Source organism: Nyctereutes procyonoides, unplaced genomic scaffold, assembly GCF_905146905.1.
Source record: "Nyctereutes procyonoides isolate TBG_1078 unplaced genomic scaffold, NYPRO_anot_genome, whole genome shotgun sequence".
Taxonomy (NCBI): Eukaryota; Metazoa; Chordata; class Mammalia; order Carnivora; family Canidae; genus Nyctereutes; species Nyctereutes procyonoides.
Genome location: NW_026575147.1, coordinates 16194901 through 16216261, shown reverse-complemented (window position 1 = coordinate 16216261; position 21361 = coordinate 16194901). Strand labels below are relative to the sequence as shown.

The 21361-nt window shown below is 43.4% G+C and overlaps 1 protein-coding gene across 4 annotated transcripts in view; it reads left to right on the top strand.

Annotated features, from left to right (window-relative positions):
* TBX15 (T-box transcription factor 15) overlaps positions 1–20503 on the top strand; it is a 123487-nt gene extending 102984 nt beyond the window's left edge. For all 4 annotated transcript variants that reach the window (XM_055312689.1, XM_055312686.1, XM_055312688.1 and 1 more), the window contains 2 exons: positions 5418–5515; positions 18042–20503. In XM_055312689.1, the coding sequence (XP_055168664.1) occupies positions 5418–5515; positions 18042–18826 (883 nt within the window). In that variant the 3' untranslated portion in view covers positions 18827–20503. The remainder of the gene's footprint in view (positions 1–5417; positions 5516–18041) is intronic.
* The last annotated feature ends 858 nt before the right edge of the window (positions 20504–21361 follow it).

Here is a 21361-nt window from a genome sequence, read left to right as displayed (position 1 = left end):
AACGGGAGGAGAAAGGAAAGAAGATCAGAGGTGCAGTACCGCCCCTGGGATAAAATCCAAGCCCTTTACATGGAGTGAGTATCCCTGGTATCCACCCCATCATCTCATCTTGCAACTGGAGCTCCAGCCACACTCAACTATTTTCAGTTTCCAGAACATTCCTTCTCTTCCATACCTCCAAGGCTTTGTACATACTGTGAACTCTCCTGGGAAAGTTCTTTCTGTCTCTTGTTTGTGTGGAAAACTGCCGAGAATCCTTTAATATTCAGCTGAAATGACTGGTCTTTTTAAGGAGTGTTCCTTGAATTTTCCAGGTGTATGAAGTACTTCTTGCTCCATTGGCTTCTTCTATGTATCTTCAATGTAACATTCATCTCACTGTTCAGAAATTAGTCCTTTACATGCCATTCTCTTTTTGTTGAACAAGACACTCTTAAATTAGGGTAAAGACCCTATGTCCTTGTTTGTCTCTATATCTCCTGAACTGAGCATATTTACTGGTTGGAAAACTTCTTTATAATTTCAAAACCCCATCTCTGTAGCGCTTGACTGTCTTCTGTTGACAGATGACCAATGACCTTATCAACCCCTTGAGTGTGTTCCCTTTGTTGCCAGAATCACCAGCCAATAGTCTGGGGAAGGGTTAAAAGTCGGAACTACAGAGAAAATAAATGGAAGAAACATAAAAAGCAACCCTCTATCTCAACACAAATAAATCACAGAAAGTATGCAGCAGTGTGCTACCTAATAGGTTCATGAATGTAATCATAGTTGTTATCACATATTTGCTGAACTTCAAAGGTGGTAGTCCCACTTTTTTTTTTTATGAGAAAGTTCAGAAGAAAAAATTCTTTACAGTCTGGCTGTTTTTCCAAAGCAGTTGATCTTGAGGCATCATCAATTTGCAAAAGAGATCCTTGGCTTGCTTCCTTTGCTTCCTTTTCTCCCTCTTCTTCAGCACATTCTGTTGGTTTGGCCACTGAGCAGACTGAAAAGTCTAAAGGGAAGAGACCTGGAAATCAGAGAGGTGATTCCAGCCAAAGGACTGTTGAACATAGAGGGATTGGATATGGCCTCAGCTGTCATTGGAGAAAACAGGGAAAAGTAAGCAAGAGGGAGGCGCTTGTCAATATGATCTTTTCTGATTGTAAACCTCAGATATCAGGTCTCTGGTGTGTAACAGACCTGAGAGGCCCACCATGTGGAACATGTTAACGATGTGAGGTTACCTAAGACTGCTCTTTTATCTGTTAGACAACAAATTCACTTTAAAAACCTTAAGATAGGGATGCCTGTGTGGCTCAGTGGTTGAGTGTCTGCCTTCAGCTTGGGGTATGATCCTGGAATCCCGGGATCGAGTCCCACATTGGGCTCCTTGCAGGGAGCCTGCTTCTCCCTCTGCCTATGTCTCTGCCTCTCTCTGTGTGTCTCTCATGAATAAATAAATAAAATCTAAAAAAAAAACCCTTAAAATAAAATTTTCCAAAACTAGGGTAGGATGATGATGAATAAGTAAGCAATATATTGCTCACGATAGGCTTTTAGTAGATGTCCAAGTGGCCAAAGATGTTAATGGGTAGTTGGCAAAGACTCCTATAAGAGAAGATGAGGGTAGAAATGACTGGCCCAGGAAAGGGGACTCAGACTGCTACAGGTCAGAAATTCTGTGACCGGAAAAGATGAAACCAAAGGGAAACTGAAACTCCTCTGAGACCTGAGTCAAGAAAGGCACCAGCAGCTATAGAAACAATTCCCGAGTCTCCAGAACTAAAGGATTCCTTTCGTCTTCAGAATCTTGATTTTACATTAGGTTGCTTTTCTAAATTTTAGGCTGGCTAAAATTCATGAAATCATGGCACAGTAATAAAACATAGGGTGAAAACTTACTCCTTTATTTATAAATTCAATGCATGCAAATTGAGATCTTACCATGCAATAGGCATTATCCTAAGCACTGGGACATTGAGGAACATGGGATCCAAAGTAGACATGCTGCTGGTGGAAAGAGGTGGATTATCTAATACTTACCTTACCATGGCATGTCACCAAATCCTGATATCTAGGACTAGTACTTTCTAACAATTAGATCTATCCAATGAAGCCTACTGGAGTTTGAGGACAAATAAGATGTGGCAGATAGTAAACAAATAGGATTAATTTTTCTAAAAAGATATATACTTTGAATGTATAAGTAGGTTCAGGAAGTGTCTGGGATAAATCCAAGAGAGGTAGATCCACAGCAAAGTGTGGTGAGAAACGTGTGGTCTTAGTCGTTATTTTTCAATAGTTGGGACCCCTCCTCCATAACTCCACCACCAAAATGAATGTTGTGACAGATCCCTGGACCGTAGCTGTGTCCACATGTGGCATCTGGTAAATTGCATTCTTTTTTTTTCTTTTCTTTTTTTTTTTTTAATTTTTTAATTTTTATTTATTTATGATAGTCACACACACACACACACACACAGAGAGAGAGAGAGAGAGAGAGGCAGAGACACAGGCAGAGGGAGAAGCAGACTCCATGCACCGGGAGCCCGACGTGGGATTCGATCCCGGGTCTCCAGGATCGCGCCCCGGGCCAAAGGCAGGCTCCAAACCGCTGCGCCACCCAGGGATCCCCATTCTTTTTTTTTTTCAAAGGTTTTATTTATTTGATAGAGGGAGAGAGAGAGAGCACAAGTAAGGGGAGTGGTAGGCAGAGGAAGAGGGAGAAACAGGCTTCCCAATGAGCAGGGAACCTGATGCAGGGCTTGATTGCAGGACCCTAGGATCATGATCTGAGCTGAAGGCAGGTTCTTAATTAACTGAGCCACCCAGGCACCCCTGTATTTACATTCTTAGCAGTTAAGGAAAGTCTTCCTGGTGAGGATGTGGAAAGTGTGTGTCACTGTCACCATTTACTCATTGCTAATGGAAACAGAGGGTAAAAGTTTCATCAGAGATTTCAGCCTAAGGTCAGAAAGAACTTTCTAACATCTGTTAGAAAACTGAATGTTTTCCTTGGGAAATACCCCAACAGAGGCTGGGTAGCCATCCAAGGTTAGAGGTAGAAGTAGGTAGAAGTAGCTGATACTCAACTCAGTATATATAACTCAGTCTTTCTGTTGGATTTTAGATTTGGACATATGGGTAAGTGGTTACTATCCTACACAGAATTGACAGCTTAAATAAAATTATACCTAGGGTGTCTGAGTGGCTCAGTTGGCTAAGCATCTGCATTTGGTTCAGGTCATGATCCCAGGGTCCCAGGATCGAGCCTGCTTAGCAAGGAGCCTGCTTCTTCCTCTCCTTCTGCCTGTAGCTCCCCCTGCTTGTGCTCTCTCTCTCTCTGTCAAATAAATAAATAAATAAATAAATAAATAAATAAATAAATAAATAAAATCTTTAAAAAATTATTAATACCTTTGCCGCAGTCTTTTTTGCCTGTTATGAAAACAAAATCAAAGTTTTTTCTACTTCTTGAATAAACAGAATATGGGCAATGTATCAGTGTGTAACTGTTACTTCAGTCTTTTGCCACCTTATTGTGAAATGAGAAGGGACTGTTCTTTGTCCTTGAGTTAATATTTTGTCCCTCGTTGGTACATGTTCCTGGGAAGAATGGAATAGGAGGTGAACAACAAAGCCCTTGCCATTTGCAGTGAGCCTCCCATACCATTAAAGGGAATCCTAAGATGTTCTGGTGGGCAGCCAACATTCCAAAACAAGGCAGTGAGATCCATGTCTGGCCTATCTCTTTCTTATATTCTTCAAAGCTCGGCATGGCTTTATCTGCCTATCCCCTTATTATTCTGAACTCCCTAATTGCCTGGACACTTTCTCTCTACAAATAGTTGCATGTACTGTATTCGGCATTAATGTAGTTGACTATGTGGACATGTCTTCTATTCCTACTTTTAACAGATTAACAGCTAATAAACACCATGCAACACCCTCTCTTCTCAACCTCTTCTAAAAATACAGAGTTTGATTTGCCAACATTGGTGTATTTAAAGCCTCCAAGATTCCAGGGAAGACTTTAGAAAGTTAACTGTGCAAGTAAAGTCTGTTAAGAGAGGAAATTTTCCAACACAAAGAGCCAATCAGTGTATCAGTAGCTCATCTGAGAAGAACCTCAGGGGTTCTTATAGTTGTTCATAGGAAAGAATATTTGTTCTCACCTGAAATAAAACTTCTCACTTTATTCTTGGCCTGCAGGACTGAAGAGATCTTTGGAAATGTATTGTCTAGGGAGAAGGACAGGCAACATAAGTTTCATCTCAAGAGGGAATGCTTATCTTTTGCAGGATGGGACACCATGTTACCTTCTAGTAAATTGGCAGTGAAGGGACAATGACACCCACTCTTCTCTGCCCTCCTTGTCCTACGGTCTCCATAGGCCCTTTACTTCCACTCCCTCCAGTTAGTGAAGGCAAGTGAAGCAGTTAGTTTTAAAGAAAAGTCAATAATCAGAGGCTGTGTTCAAAGCTTTAAACAAAGCCCCCAACTAATGCTCTGTTTTGAGGATATGGAATATCCACAAGAATATGACCTCTGAGATAACTTGGAGAGTTATGTTGAAATGATATCCATTAGTACCTCATACATATGCTAGAGAGAGAACTTATTCAAGGGTATATCAGGCAGTATGTACATATTTTAATTAATAGAATCTCCAGTATCGATGAAACAGAAGCCTTAGTGTATTTGTAAAATACTGGATGTTTTCTGAGGTCTGACAGTCTCAGGTATGTGACCCTCAAAGGCCAGCTTGATTATCAGATTATAAAATACAGATAAATATTTACGGAAATGTGTTGGCCTTTTTGCCTGAGGTGTAATTTCTGGGCCAAGCCCTTTTCTTTACCTTCAGGTGGGTATTTTTTGTCGCAACAGAAACTCAGGCATGTTTGCTTGCTCACCTCTTCTTTTATTTTATTTCTGTTGATTTAAGACAACTGTAAAGCCACAGCAATTTCACAGTTTCATGGACTCCTCATACCCATTGCTGGAGTTGACTCTGTTGCAAGCTGTGTCTATGTGCTGTGGTAATAATGATATTGTACTGAGCTTGAGAAGCAGTCAGTGCTACTCCTGGCTCAATTCCATTCATGATATTAGTGACTCTGACCTTTAACAATTAATAGTGTTTTTTTTTTCATGCAGTCTGGAACCTTCTTGGAAGAAGGCTTAGAGTTAAATTTCATCATAGTTGTGACTTTCTGCCAAATAATCTGAACTGCGTTCATTTCTTCTTCCTTATGCATATCGGTGTCATCGGTACCTTGTGCTCTTCTAGACTGGTTTACCCGGTGGTGATGTCGGTCAGTGCCTACATATATACCACTTGTCAGACAAACCACCACAGGATCTTTAAAAAAGTCAGTGTGTTTCTTGGCAGTATTTACAACCTCCTCTGTTGGCTTTTCTCTCTGCAGAACTGGCCTGGAAGCCATTATGGAGACTTATGCATTCTGGAGACCCCCTGTGCGCACACTCACCTTTGAGGATTTCACCACCATGCAAAAGCAGCAAGGTAGAGTCCTGGGGTCACACTAATTCTTCTAGAATGAAGAGTACCTGGTAGATCTGTTAATAACCAAAGCATCACCACTTGTGCGAACAGACCTGCCCCAGAAGCAGGATTCTCTCCCGCTTCCGAAAAGCAAGGTTATGTTCATGATTATGATGGCAGTGAAATTTTTATTTCTTTGCCTAAGCATTCACGTAGCCCTTGGTATTTTTTTTTTTTTTTTGCTGAGACATGCAGAGAATTTTTATTTATCACGTATGTTAATTCTTATATTTACTTGCAGAACAGAGTCACAGATAGAAGTGCAGGCAAGGTATTAGTAGGGTGCAAGGGTCTAGTACACAGTAGGTGGTTCAGTTAAGGGCTTGTCAGGTAGTTCTCAAACGCCAACTTTTGGTACAGTAAATGGTCACTTTTACGTAGATGCCTTTGGATTGCTGTTACACTAAGTTTTTGCCAATGAAGGTTTTCATGTCATGTATTTTTTTTGTGGGGTTTTTGTAAATTGTTTTTGTTTTTGTTTTTTTGAAATTTTTTTTTGGTTTTCGGTTATCTTTAGAGGTTAGGTGGTAGGGCCCCATCCCCCTCCCCCCCACAACAGAATAGTATTCTTATTAGAAGTTCCTAAGACCAGGCAATTCCAGCATGCAAAGTGTGATAGGACATAGCCAGGAAGATGAGAAACTGTAGCCATCACCTAGGGATAATATATTCCACCGCTGTTGCTCCTTGCAGCTTGAGGGTCCTCTTCGCTGCCCTCTCCATTAAACCCATTAACATGCAGGATCCTCATCTGCTTCACAATGGTGCTTTTACCAGATTCTCCAGCACTTCATTGATTCCTCATGGCAAAAACCTTATTCTGGTTTTATAGAGGAGAGAAAAACCTCAGTCCGAACAATGGAAGTGGATTGCTCAGGCCCTACAGTGAGGAGGGGACTTCTGGGAGCCCATCTGAAGCTTGCAACTTGCTCCCTCAACACTTGTCTCAAGCTGATGGGCTGGGTGAACTTCTTCCTTGCACTGCTTTGTGCTTTTCTTCCCGTTTCTCCTTCTCTGGCAGCTCAGGTGGGGAAGCCTGTAGCCTTAGCACAGATGGCTTGTGGGCTGACCTCACTTCTCTTCCTCAGTCTGTGCTCTTCCCATGGCAGCACCCTTTCAGCTCAGGAAGCTTCCCAGAGTGTCAGACACTTTTTGAGTCTCTTTATGCAACCTCCTCCCACCCCGAGGTGACACTTACATACAGAGCTTATTCTGTTCTGTCACAAGGCTGCCATTAACAGAACCCTAAGTTTTCAAATTGTGGCTCTGCTGTATGGGAAACCCTTCTAGGACTTGATAACATGTGACATTACGTTGCCCTCCCAGAGGAGCTTCCAGGAGTCTGCACACTAAATTAGGTTCTGTAACCTAAATTACTGAAGTCTCTCGGGTTTTAAAATGAAGAAAAGGTGATTAAAAGTATAGGCTCTGGGATCAGACCACTTGGCTTAAGCTCTTTTCTTTTTTATTTTTATTTTTTAGGATTTTATTTATTTATTCATGAGAGACACAGAAAGAGAGGCAGAGACATAGGCAGAGGGAGAAGCAGGCTCCCTACAGGGAGCCCGATGCGGGGCTTGATCTCAGGACCCTGGGATCACGCCCTGAGCCAAAGGCAGATGCTCAACCACTGAGCCACCCAGGCACCCCTTGGCTTAGGCTCTTATCACTGCTCCTTCCTAGCTTTGTGACTTTGGCCAAGTCCCCTATCCTTTCTGACACTTCGTTTTCTCATCTGCAAAATGGAAGATTGTAATAGAATTCTTGTGAGGATTAAATGAATGCATTTAAAAATGGAGTAAGCGCTCAGCAATTGTGGTGGTGATCATCATCATATCACCACCATGACCACTATGACCACATCATCTGTACCACTGCCCCCCGACCCCGCCCCCCACAATGGCCCTGGATGTGGATACCTGAGGAAGATGCATCAGCAACAAGAGATACTGCTTTTCTGATGATTAGCTATTTAAAACAGGATTAGACCATCTTCACAAGGATCTGGGGAGGCAGAAATTACATCTAGTGTTTGTTTGTTTTTTTAATAAATAGAGGAGAAAGGGAAGCACTCTGTATGAAGCAACTTTCTTCTCATAATTCTGAGAGAGAAGCAGGGTCAGTTCATATTCAGAGTGTTGCTCTCACTCTAAGGCCCTTGTGGCCCTAGAGAGGCAGAGGTTTTATGACAATTTGGAGATCTGGGCCTTCAACTTGATTCTCTCTATAACCTTGGGGAAGTTACTTCTAGTGAGTCTGTTCTCTCACCTACCAAAGAGGGGTACATTTTGTGTGAGGTCATTTTCATGCAAAGACACTTACTTGATTCTGTTTATTTCTGAGGTGGCTTCTTGCTTCTCTGTCCTTGCTTTACTGGTTGACCTCCCAAGCTCTATCTAAGCAGGAGTTTGTATCGTGGAGGCTGGCATGAGAAGATTGGTGGGGATATTGCCAGTTGCCAAGAACAGGCACTGGTGGTAACACTGTGTTTACTGCTGTCTTCTCAAGAACTGTCACAGGGCCTTGCACCCAGGTACTTCTTAATGTACCTAATGAAATGAAGTCACTTGGTGGCACTGTGGCTCAGGTAGGCAGGGTCACTGATACATGTGTCTGGAGCACAACCACCTAATATGTGTGTGGATATGGATGTGGAGTGATGATTGTTTGGAGTTGGCAATCTACATTTCACTGGCATGTGGGGCGGTTGAGCAGGAGCAGGCACGGAGTACTTAAGTGTGTAGCATGGCAGGTTTCACAGGGCTTCTACTGAAAATTTGTCCATATGATAAATTTAGTGTTGACCCTTGGAAAACAGTGGTTTAAAAGAAACTGAACTTTCTTTTTTAAAATTTCTTATTTCTTTTATTTTGGATTGCTTATTTTATTTTTTGTATATTTTTTATTGGAGTTCAATTTGCCAACATATAAGCATAACACCCAGTGCTCATCCCATCAAGTGCCCCCCTCAGTGCCTGTCACCCAGTCACCCCACCCCCCTGCCCAACTCCCTTTCCACCACCCCTTGTTCGTTTCCCAGAGTTAGGAGTCTCTCAGGTTCTGCCACCCTCTCTGATATTTCCCACTCATTTTCTCTCATTTCTCTTTATTCCCTTTCACTATTTTTTTATATTCCCCAGATGAATGAGATCATATAATGTTTGTCCTTCTCCAGTTGACTTACTTCACTCAGCATAGTACCCTCTAGTTCCATCCACATTGAAGCAAATGGTGGGTATTTGTCATTTCTAATGGCTGAGTAATATTCCATTGTATACATAAACCACATCTTCTTATCCATTCATCTTTTGATGGACACTGAGGCTCCTTCCACAGTTTGGCTATTGTGGACATTGCTGCTAGAAACATTGGGGTGCAGGTGTCCCGGTGTTTCACTGCATCTGTATCTTTGGGGTAAATACCCAGCAGTGCAATTGCTGGGTCACAGAGTAATTTTATTTTTAACTTTTTGAAGAATGTTTATTTTTATTTTTAATTTTCTTAAAGATTTCTTAAAGATTTTGCTTATTTATTTGAGAAAGAAAGAGAAAGCACATGAGCAAGGGAGAGGCAGAGGAAGAGGGAGAAGCAAACTCCCTGCTGAAAGGAGAGCTCAATGTGAGGCTGAATCCCAGGATCCTGGGATCATGACCTGAGCTGAAGGCAGATGCCTAACTGACTGAGCCACCCAGGCACCCCTATTTTTAAAAAAAATTTAATTTAAATTTTAGTGAACATACAATACAATATTGATTTTTGGAGTAGAATTCAGTGATTCACCAATTACATAAACACCAGTGCTCATCACAAATGCCCTCCTGAATACCCATCACTCATCTAGCCCCTCCCTTCGCCCATCTCCCTTCATCAACCCTCAGTTTATTTTCTATTGTTATGAGTCTCTTATGGTTTGTTTCCCTCTTTTTTTTCTTTTCTTCCTTCCCATATGTCCATCTATTTCCTTTCTTAAGTTCCACATGAGTGAGATCATATGGTATTTGTCTTTCTCTGACTTTTTTCCACTTAGCATTATACTCTCTAGCTCCATCTATGTTGTTGCAAATGACAAGATTTCATTCTTCTTGATGGCTGAATAATATTCCATTGTATATATATCACATGTTCTTTATTCATTCATCAGTTGATGAAAATTTGGGCTCTTTCTCCAGTTTGGCTATTTTTGATAATGCTCCTGTAAACATTGGGGTGCATCTACTCCTTCAAATTTGTATTTTTGTATCCTTTGGGTAAATACCTAGTGGTACAATTACTGGATCACAGGGTAGTTCTATTTTTAACTTTTTGAGGAACCTCCAAACTGTTCTTCAGAGTGGCTGCACCAGTTTGCATTGCCACCAACAGTGTAAGAGGGTTCCCCTTTCTCTGCATCCTCGCCAACACTTGTTTCTTGTGTTGTTGATTTCAGCCATTCTGACAAGTGTGAGGAGATAGGTCATTGTGGTTTTGATTTGTATTTCCCTGGTGATGAGTGATGATGAGCATCTTGCCATGTGTCTGTTAGTCATCTGAATGTCTTCTTTGGAAAAAGTGTCTATTCGTGTCTTTTACCCTTTTCTTAATTGGATTATTTATTTTTTGGGTGTTGAGTTTGATACGTTCTTTATAGATTTTGGTTACTAACCCTTTATCAGATATGTCACTTGCAAACATCTCCCATTCCATTGGCTGCCTTTTAGTTTTGCTGGTTGGAGAAACTGAATTTTTGAAGCAAAATGTCACACTTATTCAGTGACTCCATTTTTTATTAGTGGGGCGGAGGATGAACTTGGAATTATTGGATACATATGGTAGTGGGATGGGGCTAGAGGAAAAGCCAAAATTCTATTAAACTGTTTAATTGGAATACATTTTTGAACTATACACTGAACTTGATCCAGATTCTCATTATTAAAAATATGTGGCTTGGTTTCTTGACGTAAAAGAAACAACATCCACTCCCTCTTCCCTTAAGAACTAAAAGCTCCAGTAGCTCTGGACAGTATCACCCATAAAATGAAGAAAAGAGACACAGCCATCTGTGTTGAACTGTTTTGTGTCTTAGAAGAAGTAGAGAGTGTTGAACTTCTAGTGGAAACTTCTAGTGGTAGACTGATTTTGGAGTAACTCCCTCTTGGTGAAGACAGTATTGGCAGCATTGGCACCAAACCTAAGCTCCATATAACAATTGACTCACCCAGTATCCATATAACCTCATTCCTTCAAACACATGAATATCTGACACATCACATCCATGGCCTTAGGCCAGTTTTGGGCTCCTGCTGCCACTGCTGCTGCTGGAGGCTGAACCCACTCTTCTGAGTGAGGTTAAGGAGGCTTTCTTCATCCCACCCTTGCTGTCATTTTTGTTCCTCCTGCATTAAGACTCATTTGTTGATAAAATTTCAAGGAAAGCACCTTAGTTGAATTGGCCACCATTTTGTAAAAACTCAAATCTTTCTATTTTGAAAGATATATTGAGTGGGTTAGTCTGTATAGTGGTTTTCTCCCATGGAGAAGAGTGCATAGGATTCATCATTGTCTGCCCTTTACACAAAAAGAAACCAAGGCACAGAGCAGGCTACTCACATAGCTGAGGAACTGAGTTGAGGATTCCCAAGTGGATCTCCATCTTGACAGGGCACTCTCCTTTCCACCAGACCACACTTGCTTTCTTCATTCCTACTTACTAGAGCTTTAATTTGCCACAACAAATTAAATTAGTTTACTCTTCCACTTGATGTTTTCTTGTCAACAGCTTGAGCATTAACTCAATATTTTATTTTATTTTGTATCAAGTCAAGTAGATGGTTTTAACCTTCAGATATCTTTATTTAGAATCAGCAAGGGAGTTTATGTGGTTGGAGAGTCTGGAGATAGGGATTATATTTCAGGAGTGGCTTCTGCCTGAATACTGCTGGTGGCAGGGACAAAAAGAACTCACCAAGTAAGTGGTGCTTGGGGACACTGACCAAGGCAACACAGAGAAGAAAGAGAGAAATAAGAGCTTGGGTCTGTTGTGGCCAAGTGCAGTCTTATTGTTCTGATGATACATACAGCAGAGCTATTTGTATGGCCCAAGCTGAGGGAGCTGCTGTGAGCACCATCCATCTCCAAGGGGTCTGACAGCTGCTGTACTATAAGGGATAATCCTGGATCAGGGACACCAGAGGTGGCAGTACATCTCCATCTGCTGAAATAAGGAGACCTGTCATTTACAGAAGCCCTCCCTTATCCTCAGCTGAGAGCAGACGTCACTAGAGAGATTTCAACACCACTGGGTCTTTTAATGTTTGTCAGGCAGTTAATGGGATTGTGAGCATTTCTCTCAGTGTTGGGATTTTCATCAGTTTGATTTGTAATAATTAGAGGTTGATCCTTGAAGAGGATCAGATACTGAGAAATTCATACCAGTAAAAGATCAGGAATGGAAGACAGTTCAATGAACAGCTTGTCTTTGAACTATTGTGGATCACTCTAACAATTCAGATAGCCACTTACGCATATCTCATTTATCACTGAGATCAGGAATGATGCCCGTGAGGCGCTTATAACAGGGATTGGAGAGCATCTCAATTCAGTCTGCTAAAACAAGCCGTTATTGGTGACATATTCTATTTCATCCCAAAGTCCTTTATGCTCAACATGTCCAAAATTGAGTCCATGATTTACCTCGCAGACTTGGCGCCCTCTCCTGGGGGAAGGACTCTGCTATCCACTCACCATCCTGGGTGTTTCCCTCCATCCCTATCCAGCATAGCTAAATGTCATCAAGTTCTGGAATCCATCCATACCTCTAATTTCCCTTGCCACCACCCTGCTCCAGGCTCCCACCTGACTTCATTCTCAGGCACCCCCTCTCCCCCATGGTGGTAACATAGCTGCCAGTAGCCCTAGACCTACATCTTCTTAAATTTAAATCTGATGGGAAAGGTCATGCGTCCTTCTTAAGGTTCCTAGCAAAATCTCATGGAGTCTCATTAACTCTAACTCTCATCACCTCTGAACCAATTACTGTGGTGGGGACTGGAGAATACAGTGCTTGCACCATCCTGCCCTTAGTCACATGCCTTCCTAGAGGTAGGAGTGAAGGGTTGAGAGTGGGGAGGAGGATACTCGGTGGGAAGCTGGGTACTGTGACTAGGAGAGAGGGGGATCAGCTCTAAATGGCAATCACAACTGAAGTGTACGTGGTAGCAAGGAAGGCAGTAAAAGAAGTAGCAGAGAAAACAAATCCGTTAATGGAAGGGGAAACACCAGGAACAGCTCACCTGGGCAGTGTGGCAGGTGTGAAACAGGACCATCCAGGAAGCACAGAGACTCAGAACCCTGAGGACCAATGTGAAAAATGGGGACGGGGTGAATATATTAAAAGCTATTTTAAAAGGAAGAGGTTCAGATCAATGTATATCTTTAAACTTTATGGAGAATGTTGCATTAGGAGTCTTCTAAGTTTGAAACTACACAATTCTCATTAGTACCGTAATGTTACACATTTGCATTTTAAAAAGGGTACTCATTTCAACTAAGGGTGATTCCTTAATAGGGACGGGCAGGCTGTGATCATGATCATTAACTTTATGGACTCTGGGTTTATTCCTGGGTTAAGTCCATAGGGTACTGACATTTTATCTTTTATCTGAAAGCCTCAAAGAAGGCCACTCAGGGACACAGTGATTCCACATTCTTCAGAGACACAAGCCACCAAGTTATATGAGAGAAGAGTCTGGCTCGTAGAACCAAGTAATTACATGGAAATTCATTCTTTACTAGCTCAGATGGGATTTTTTTTTTTTACTGTTTTTCAATTTTTGTGTGTGTAGGGAGAGGGCAGGGGGAATAAAACACAACAAAATAAACCCAAAAGGAAACTGTATGTGAAAGCCTCCATATTACAGTCTGGAAGTGATCAATTTAAACATGCAAAAGTCAGCAGGTTTGGTATCCAGGATTTTCATGGTCACATTTAACTTGTCTTCATGGTATACAAGTATATTCTAGGTTGTTGTCCTCATATGGAATCACTGCTAAACACAGTCTTTTTGGTTAGGTTGGCTGTGAGCCTTGAATATTAGAGCAAGTTAATGTTGAATATGAATTTCAAGGAGTACCTCCTCACTTAAGTCAATGGGTAAGACAGGATGCAGGGAGGTGTGGAGGGTAGGGGATTGGTCCTGGAATACCAGGGAGTTTTCAGCTACTTAGGGCATTACATTTTAATTACCTCTCAGAAGTGGATTAGGGCCTCTGAGGACAGTGGGAAAGATACCAACCTACCTACTTGTTTTCAATTCCACTTGCTTGGTCTGAGAAGAGATAAGAGACATGGGGCATCAAATTTCCATTCTGGGTGGGGGGGGTGAGGGGAGAGGAAAAGACAGGTCAGAAGGGAAACAGAGTTGGTCTAGCTTTTGGGAATACGGGCTTAATGGGCCTGTAGGGGTCAATGGCCCAGTGCTTTATCATTGGCAGCCATGGAGGCTCCTCCAGCCTGTTACATCCAGGCATCTAGCTATGACATGTGCTCACCAGTGTGCGGGGAGGCCAAGATGCTCAGCTGCATGGACAGAAGCCAACACCTGAGAGTCTTTCCATCAGAACTCAAATGCACTAGGATTCCTTACTCCTTCTTTCACTCCTCCTTCACTTACAGAAGGGAAGAAAAAAGGAAACAATATTTACAATGTATTTAATTTTGACAAATATTAAAAAAAAATCCAGATCCATCCAGTCCATTCTCATCTATTAAAGCAGGTTTAAATCAAGACCCTTAGAGCATTCAGGACCTGGCTGAACCAGAGGGGGTGAGATGAGAATGTTACGCAGGAAAAGGAGGTATGCTTTTCTTTGAGAGGCAGCTCTGACCCTTCTGTATCAGTGTGGCCTGGCCTCCTACTCTGCCCTAGCTCTTCGGTGATGTGAGGCCTCAAGGCAGCCAAGTGTTGAAATGCACAGGGAGGGCAGCCTGCCTCCTTGTGCTTACTTAGCACTTGGCTGGCACTCCTGATCTTGTTTAACAGCCGACAAGCTGTGAGATCATAAGAGAGTAAAGACTTCTCAGTATCTCGATTTGCTTCTCTACAAAATGAGTACCATAGTCTTCTCTTTCTCCGTGGACCTTGAAAAATAGCTGTTATTTATATTGAGTCTTTTTAATGCAGAAGAGCATTTCTTCAAACGCTAGTTCATGTGGGGGTTCCCACCCCCTGAAACTCAGCAGGCCACCAAGTCTCATTTCCAGTGAGTGTCATTTAAAAGCCAAAGCAAGCTGACTACAAACTTTTTAACATGTACCTCTCATCTGCTCAGCAGAAATCTCTGTAACTTGTTAATAGTTCCCTTCTTATTTTTTTGTAGTGAAACCAATTGAGGCCTTAAATCAGTACCATTCGTTCTATCTTGGGCGATCTGAGAAAACCATTTAGAGTTGTAAAAAGTCATCTGCTCCATCTTGCACTTCCTGCTGCAGGGCTAGGGCTGGTGCCTGATGGAGTGTACCTATAACAGGACAGTGCGGGGTGCTGAACAGGGGGTCTCTTCAGGGATCACATAAACACCAGATCTGGGAAAGCAAGGACGGACTTTCAAAGAGAGGAGACCAGATACATATCCCATAAAACACAAATCTCTTTACAGCTGGAGTCAAGTTTCTCCATGTGTGCCATAGCACTTATTTCACTGAAGCTCATAGTGGTTAGGGTGGAAGAGGAGGAAAATGTGTAGAATGCCTCCTGCAGAAAATGAATCTCTGAACTTCCTATAAGGCCCGGTAGGCTAGGCCACTCAGTGGTCCATAGACAAGAAGTGGGAAATGTTCTTCCTTTTTCTGCTCAGCTCTCCCCTTCCAAAACTCCTTCTTTGTATTAAAATGGTTCCTTGAAAAGTCCTTGTTATTGCCCATGTACACTCTACCACAAATTTAATCCTTAGACATAGATGTAATTCTGAGAAGTACTGAAGCCTATCAGTTTGAGACTCTCTTTAAGGATGGGGAGAATGAAGAGGTAGCCCATGTTGCCTGTGGTCATGAGATGGACAGAGGCCAACGGACCTAGAATTAGACTGGGTGCTCCTCCTACCAATGGTCAGCTGTTGGCTTACCTCACACAGTGATATATATGATATTGGCCTTATCTCAATTTGTGGAATAAAACCCTTTTTACCTCTCTTAAAGGAATTTAACGCATAAAGAAGAAACAGGAAGGTGAATTTCCTGAAATGACTTTAAAATCAGCAACTGTTTACTGTTCTACTTTGGAAGTTCATTGGGAAATTTTTTTGACCAAGGAAGAGATGATACTAGTTGGGTTTTGTGAAAATTGAAAAAACTATTAACAGGATATAAATTTGTACTTCCACAGTCAATACTACTACCATATCTGTGTATGTAGGCTGAGGCTAAAAATTAACTTAGGGTTTCTCTTTGAGGTATCTGCCTCCCCATTTGCACATCTGGACCCACCTCCCTGGCACACTGTTGATGGTTTCTCTCTATCCCAATATCTCTGGAATCCTGCCAGTTTTCTTCACATTTTTCTCACTAATAAAAACCTTATTACTACTCCTTCCCACTTAAAATGTCCTTTACCCTTTTATAGAATCTTAGGTTCTAAAAATCCTCACCTGAGTTGTGGATGACCTAAGGGTACCATGCTCCTTGGGGGAACTGGGGCTCTCAACAACTCTGGGAAGCTCCCAACCTTGTCCTGAAGGAGGAATTCCATCATGGGAGCGTGCCTATGGAAGACAGAGCAGCCTCCCATTCTGGAATTCAATTGGAAGGTTCAGCAGCCCCAGCCCTTGAGGCAAGAAGTGGCTGCTGCCCAGCTGCTTTGTAGCCCCTGAAAGGAGAAGGTCATTTTTACCTTCGTAGACTATGTGAGAACACACATGAAGTAGGTTGGGTTGAACCTGCCCTTTATCTGTTGGTGCATCAGCCACCAATCCATTTCTAATATCCACACGTCAGAGGAGCAACTTTGTCAAATGCAGTTTCAGGAACTTGAGATGAAAGGGACGTGTCGATCTCCTAACCCAAAGTGTGGTCTCTAGGCTAGCAAGCAGCATGAGTCTCAGAAATGCAAATTCTTTGGCCCTGCCCTGGACCTGTAGAATTAGAAACTCTGGGGACAGAGTCAGCAATTTGTTTTAATAAGCTCTCCAGGTGATTCTCTTGCACCCTAAAGTTTAAGAATCACTCTGCCAGGTATTCTGATATAAGGGATTTGGTTAGTATCACTGGTTTTCAACCCTGGCTGCACATTAGAATCCTTTGCTTCTCATTTAGTTGGTCTGAGGTGGGTGGGATCCTGGAACTTGAAGCTTGCAGCTTCTCCTAGCTTAAGAACTACTGATCTAATTCAATTTTTCATCTTCTGGATAAAGAAACAAACCCAGAGAAGATAAGTGACATGCCCAGGGTCAGATGGGGGGTTTGTGTGGCATTGCTGTGAGAACCCAGATCTCTTGACTTTGTGACCTGTCTGGACTCTTGCCCTCAGAAATACCCCAAATCCCCAAATCCACAGACTACATTTGCAGTCTTTGTTCCAGTCTCTGAGACAGAGGGCAGGCTCTTCTAGAGAGACATTAGCAGAGCCTCTGGATTATAATGATTTTGTTACAGGTTAGCTTAGCTTTTCTGGTTGTGCTTGTAATATATGACAGAACTTGGATCCCATACCTCACTTCCTACTGCCCGGTCCTCCCTGCTCAGCCTTTCCAGGCCTCAACCTTGACTTGACACCTTACCCCAGTACCCCATTTCCTCCGAGGGTCAGGGCCTGAGATTTGTTTTTAGCTGGAGGACTAACTATGGCAAGGTCAGCAATAGTCTCAGGTGACAACAGGTATTTAACATATTTCCGTGGACAAGGGGGGAAGTTGAGCTGGTGGATTTTAATGCTGATTACCAGAGGTCTTACTGGAAAGTGGATTTGATGGTGAGAGATGGCAAAGTGGATACTGGAATGCTTATTGCTTTCTTTTTTTTTTCTTTCTAAATGCACGATGAGTTTTTATCATTATTTATTTATGATAGTCATAGAGAGAGAGAGAGAGAGAGAGAGAGAGGGGCAGAGAGAGAAGCAGGCTCCATGCACCGGGAGCCCGACGCGGGACTCGATCCCGGGTCTCCAGGATCGCGCCCTGGGCCAAAGGCAGGCGCCAAACCGCTGCGCCACCCAGGGATGCCTGCTTATTGCTTTCTTAAACAAGACTTTGAAGGCACTTACACACAGGGACACAAGAGTTCAGTGTTCTTGTGTGTCACCTCTTTGTCCTCTTCTCTTTTGGAGTGTGTGTGTGTGCGCCTGTGTTTGTGTGCACAGTTGGAATCACTTAGCGTACGTCGGTTAAGAGAAAGCTATGGTTCTGTAAAAATCGGCCCATCTTGGACATCTGAGGCTTCCTCCTGCGTGGCTTGCACCTGGCCAGTCAGACTCATCTCGAAAGGCCTCTGGCTCAATGGTGTTCACCTTTTATTTTTCAGGGGGCAGCACAGGCACTTCCCCGACCACCTCCAGCACCGGGACACCATCCCCTTCAGCTTCCTCTCACCTTCTGTCTCCATCCTGTTCTCCTCCAACATTTCATCTGGCCCCCAACACTTTCAACGTGGGCTGTCGAGAGAGCCAGCTGTGCAATCTCAACCTCTCTGATTATCCGCCCTGTGCCCGAAGCAACATGGCTGCCTTGCAGAGCTACCCAGGGCTGAGTGACAGTGGCTACAACAGGCTTCAGAGTGGCACTGCTTCAGCCACTCAGCCCTCCGAAACCTTCATGCCTCAGAGGACTCCATCCCTGATCTCAGGAATACCGACTCCTCCCTCGTTGCCTAGCAACGGCAAGATGGAAGCCTACGGTGGCCAGCTGGGGTCCTTCCCCACCTCCCAGTTCCAGTACGTCATGCAGGCCGGCAACGCAGCCTCCAGCTCCTCTTCCCCACACATGTTCGGGGGCAGCCACATGCAGCAGAGCTCCTACAACGCCTTCTCTCTCCACAACCCTTACAATCTCTATGGATACAATTTCCCCACTTCTCCCAGGCTAGCTGCAAGCCCAGAAAAACTGAGCGCCTCTCAAAGCACTTTACTCTGTTCTTCTCCTTCCAATGGGGCCTTTGGAGAGAGGCAGTACCTACCCACGGGGATGGAGCACAGCATGCACATGATTAGCCCTTCGCCCAATAACCAGCAGGCGACTAACACCTGTGACGGCCGGCAGTATGGGGCGGTCCCGGGCTCCTCCTCCCAGATGTCCGTGCACATGGTTTAAGGGCCAGCCCAGAGTCTCCATGGGCAGGTCCTCCTCTTTGGGAGCCCAAGCCTTTGAAGAACGGGAACTGTGTTTTGTTTTGTTTTCTGGAGGAGGAAAGCACATACCCAACCAAGAACAGCAAAAGACGTTTAAGCCACTGAAGGATACTTGCAGTGGTATCATCTCTGACTCGGTGGCCATTCCCCTGCCTTCCCAAACCTTAGTTTTATAAAGCATTGTCTACTCCAGAGTGGCCTTTGAAGAAACTGAATAATCATTTTATAATAATGTTAAGGGAGATGCTAGCATGTAGCAGCCATGAAAATTTACCCCCACACAAATACAGACCTACCTATACATGATACATACATACATACGTGCATGCATGCATACACACACATATATATCCACACATAGACTCTTACACACACCAACATACACGCACACTGACTCGGAAGTGGGTGAACTCTGGAGGGGGGGCCCAGATGGGTGCTTTCACCAAGAATTGGTCTATGTACAACACTAGATGGACTGGGCCAGCAGTAGCTGTCAACCTTTCTCCCCCACAGCCTACCCTGTTTCTGGAATGAACCACGTATCCTGGAGTCCCTTTCCATCCACGAGCGTAGACAGACGTCAGCACTACAACTGGACTGGGCTTCCTGAACAAGATTGCTTTTGAACTTTGGCTCCCGGGCTCAGTGTGCTGTCGCTGACGTTCCCAGCGGTGCCTGGGGAAAGAGTTAGAGCTTAGAGCAGCTGAAGGAGAAAGGAGGAGAAGGAGGAATGAGCAAGAGACAGGCGGTGAGCAAGACTGAGAGAGAGGAAGTATGAGCAATGGTGGAAGTTTTAACGCACCAAGGAAATTGGTTTTGGTTTGTTTCCTGCCCTCCCCCTTACAGGTTATAGAAAGAATTGTGGCATTACTAAGGAAGAAGCCTCTCTGGGACACTGCAGAGTCAAGGTGCTGGTGACAGGGACCCGGGCAAGGAATGCACTTCGATCCCACAGCTCTGAGCACCGTGATCTAGAAGAGGGGTACCCTGCAAGAGGGAGGGCCGATTCCAGAGCACACAGCCTGGCAGGGAGGGGGAACAGAAGGAATGTGAAGAAGGAAGGGTGTTATAATCCCAACAGATGATACCAAGAGCAGAGGCGACAAATAGAGGCCTGACCTTTCATATGCCACATCCAGACACCTGACCTGGATTGGCTGCCCTGTAGCCCCTGTGGCAGGAGAAATCCGGGCACGTGCCAGGGAATAGCAGATGGGCCTTCTACATCCTTCCACCTGCCCTTAGATCTCCATTTTTATCAAATAGTTTATTGCATTTTGAAGTTTGGGTTTTTTTTTTTTTTCCTTATCTTTCCCTTCCCCTTCAGATCCTTTAATGTTAAGAAAACAAGTGAAGTTTGGTGCAAGCTAAACTTTTTAAGTGGTGTGGAAATGCAAATAATACCAAGTAAAATAATGCAGATATTATTAAGATTTTTTGGTTTTGAGGTGTTGTAGATAAATGTATTTATGTGCCTAGTGGGGAATCCAATATTATGAATATTAAAAAAGGGGGCAATAAAAAGGGTATGTAAAATATGTATGAAGTAAAGGTGTATAAAAAGTTTGCCCTTATGCACGGAACTCTGTTTCTAAGTGCCAAGCACAGAAAGCCGCTAAATAAAATCTTTGCAATTGTATTATTGCGTGTTTGTGCGGAAAAAGTAAAGAGCCGTGTATGCATTTGCAGTATGCTTTACAATGAGCCCAGTGCCCTCGTCTAGGCTACTTTACGTGATCTTTATACATAAGGCTTCATGATTTAGTTTTTGCCATTCTCATTTTGAGTAGTAACTGAGCTCCAGAGAGATTGAGCGGGTTATCCGGGACCCTAGCGCCAGTTGGAGAGGGAAAGAGGACTTGAAACCAGGTCTGACTCCAGTGGGATGTTCGCTTTCATGCTGGCTGCAGAAACCAGGGAGTCCAGCAGTGACCCTCACCCCGGCTCTGTGCCCCGCGCGTTATACCATTCTTAATGTGCTTATCTCACCTCATCCTCCCACAGTATTGTGAGATAGGTATTGTTTTTTTTTTATCATCATTTCAGAGATCTGGAGACAAGCTTTTAAAATATTAAGTACTTGATTAAGTCCCTCAGGTAGCAGGTGATTAAGCTGGCAATTTCACCTCCTGGTCTGTGCAGTTAGCATGAGTCTTGCTGCCGGAGCCCCAGCAGTCCCATGAGGCACTTGAACAATCAGGAAAGAAGTTACAACCTAAGGGAGTGAGGTGAGTGCGCCTTTGAGGCCCTTTAGTCATACATTTATACCCTCCCCTTTAAATGGGTCACCACAGCGCTGGAGGAGTGATTTTGAATTGTCGCATACCAAATGACAACTTATAAGAGATCAATAAAGTGCCTCGGGCTGTTCCACTTAGGAGCACTTTTCCATCTTCTCTCTTTCTAGATTCTCTCATTTGTGTTTCACAGTAACCACAATGGATGGACAAGGTAGGAAGTATTGTTTTGCAAATGGGAGACAAGGGTTCTAAAGGTT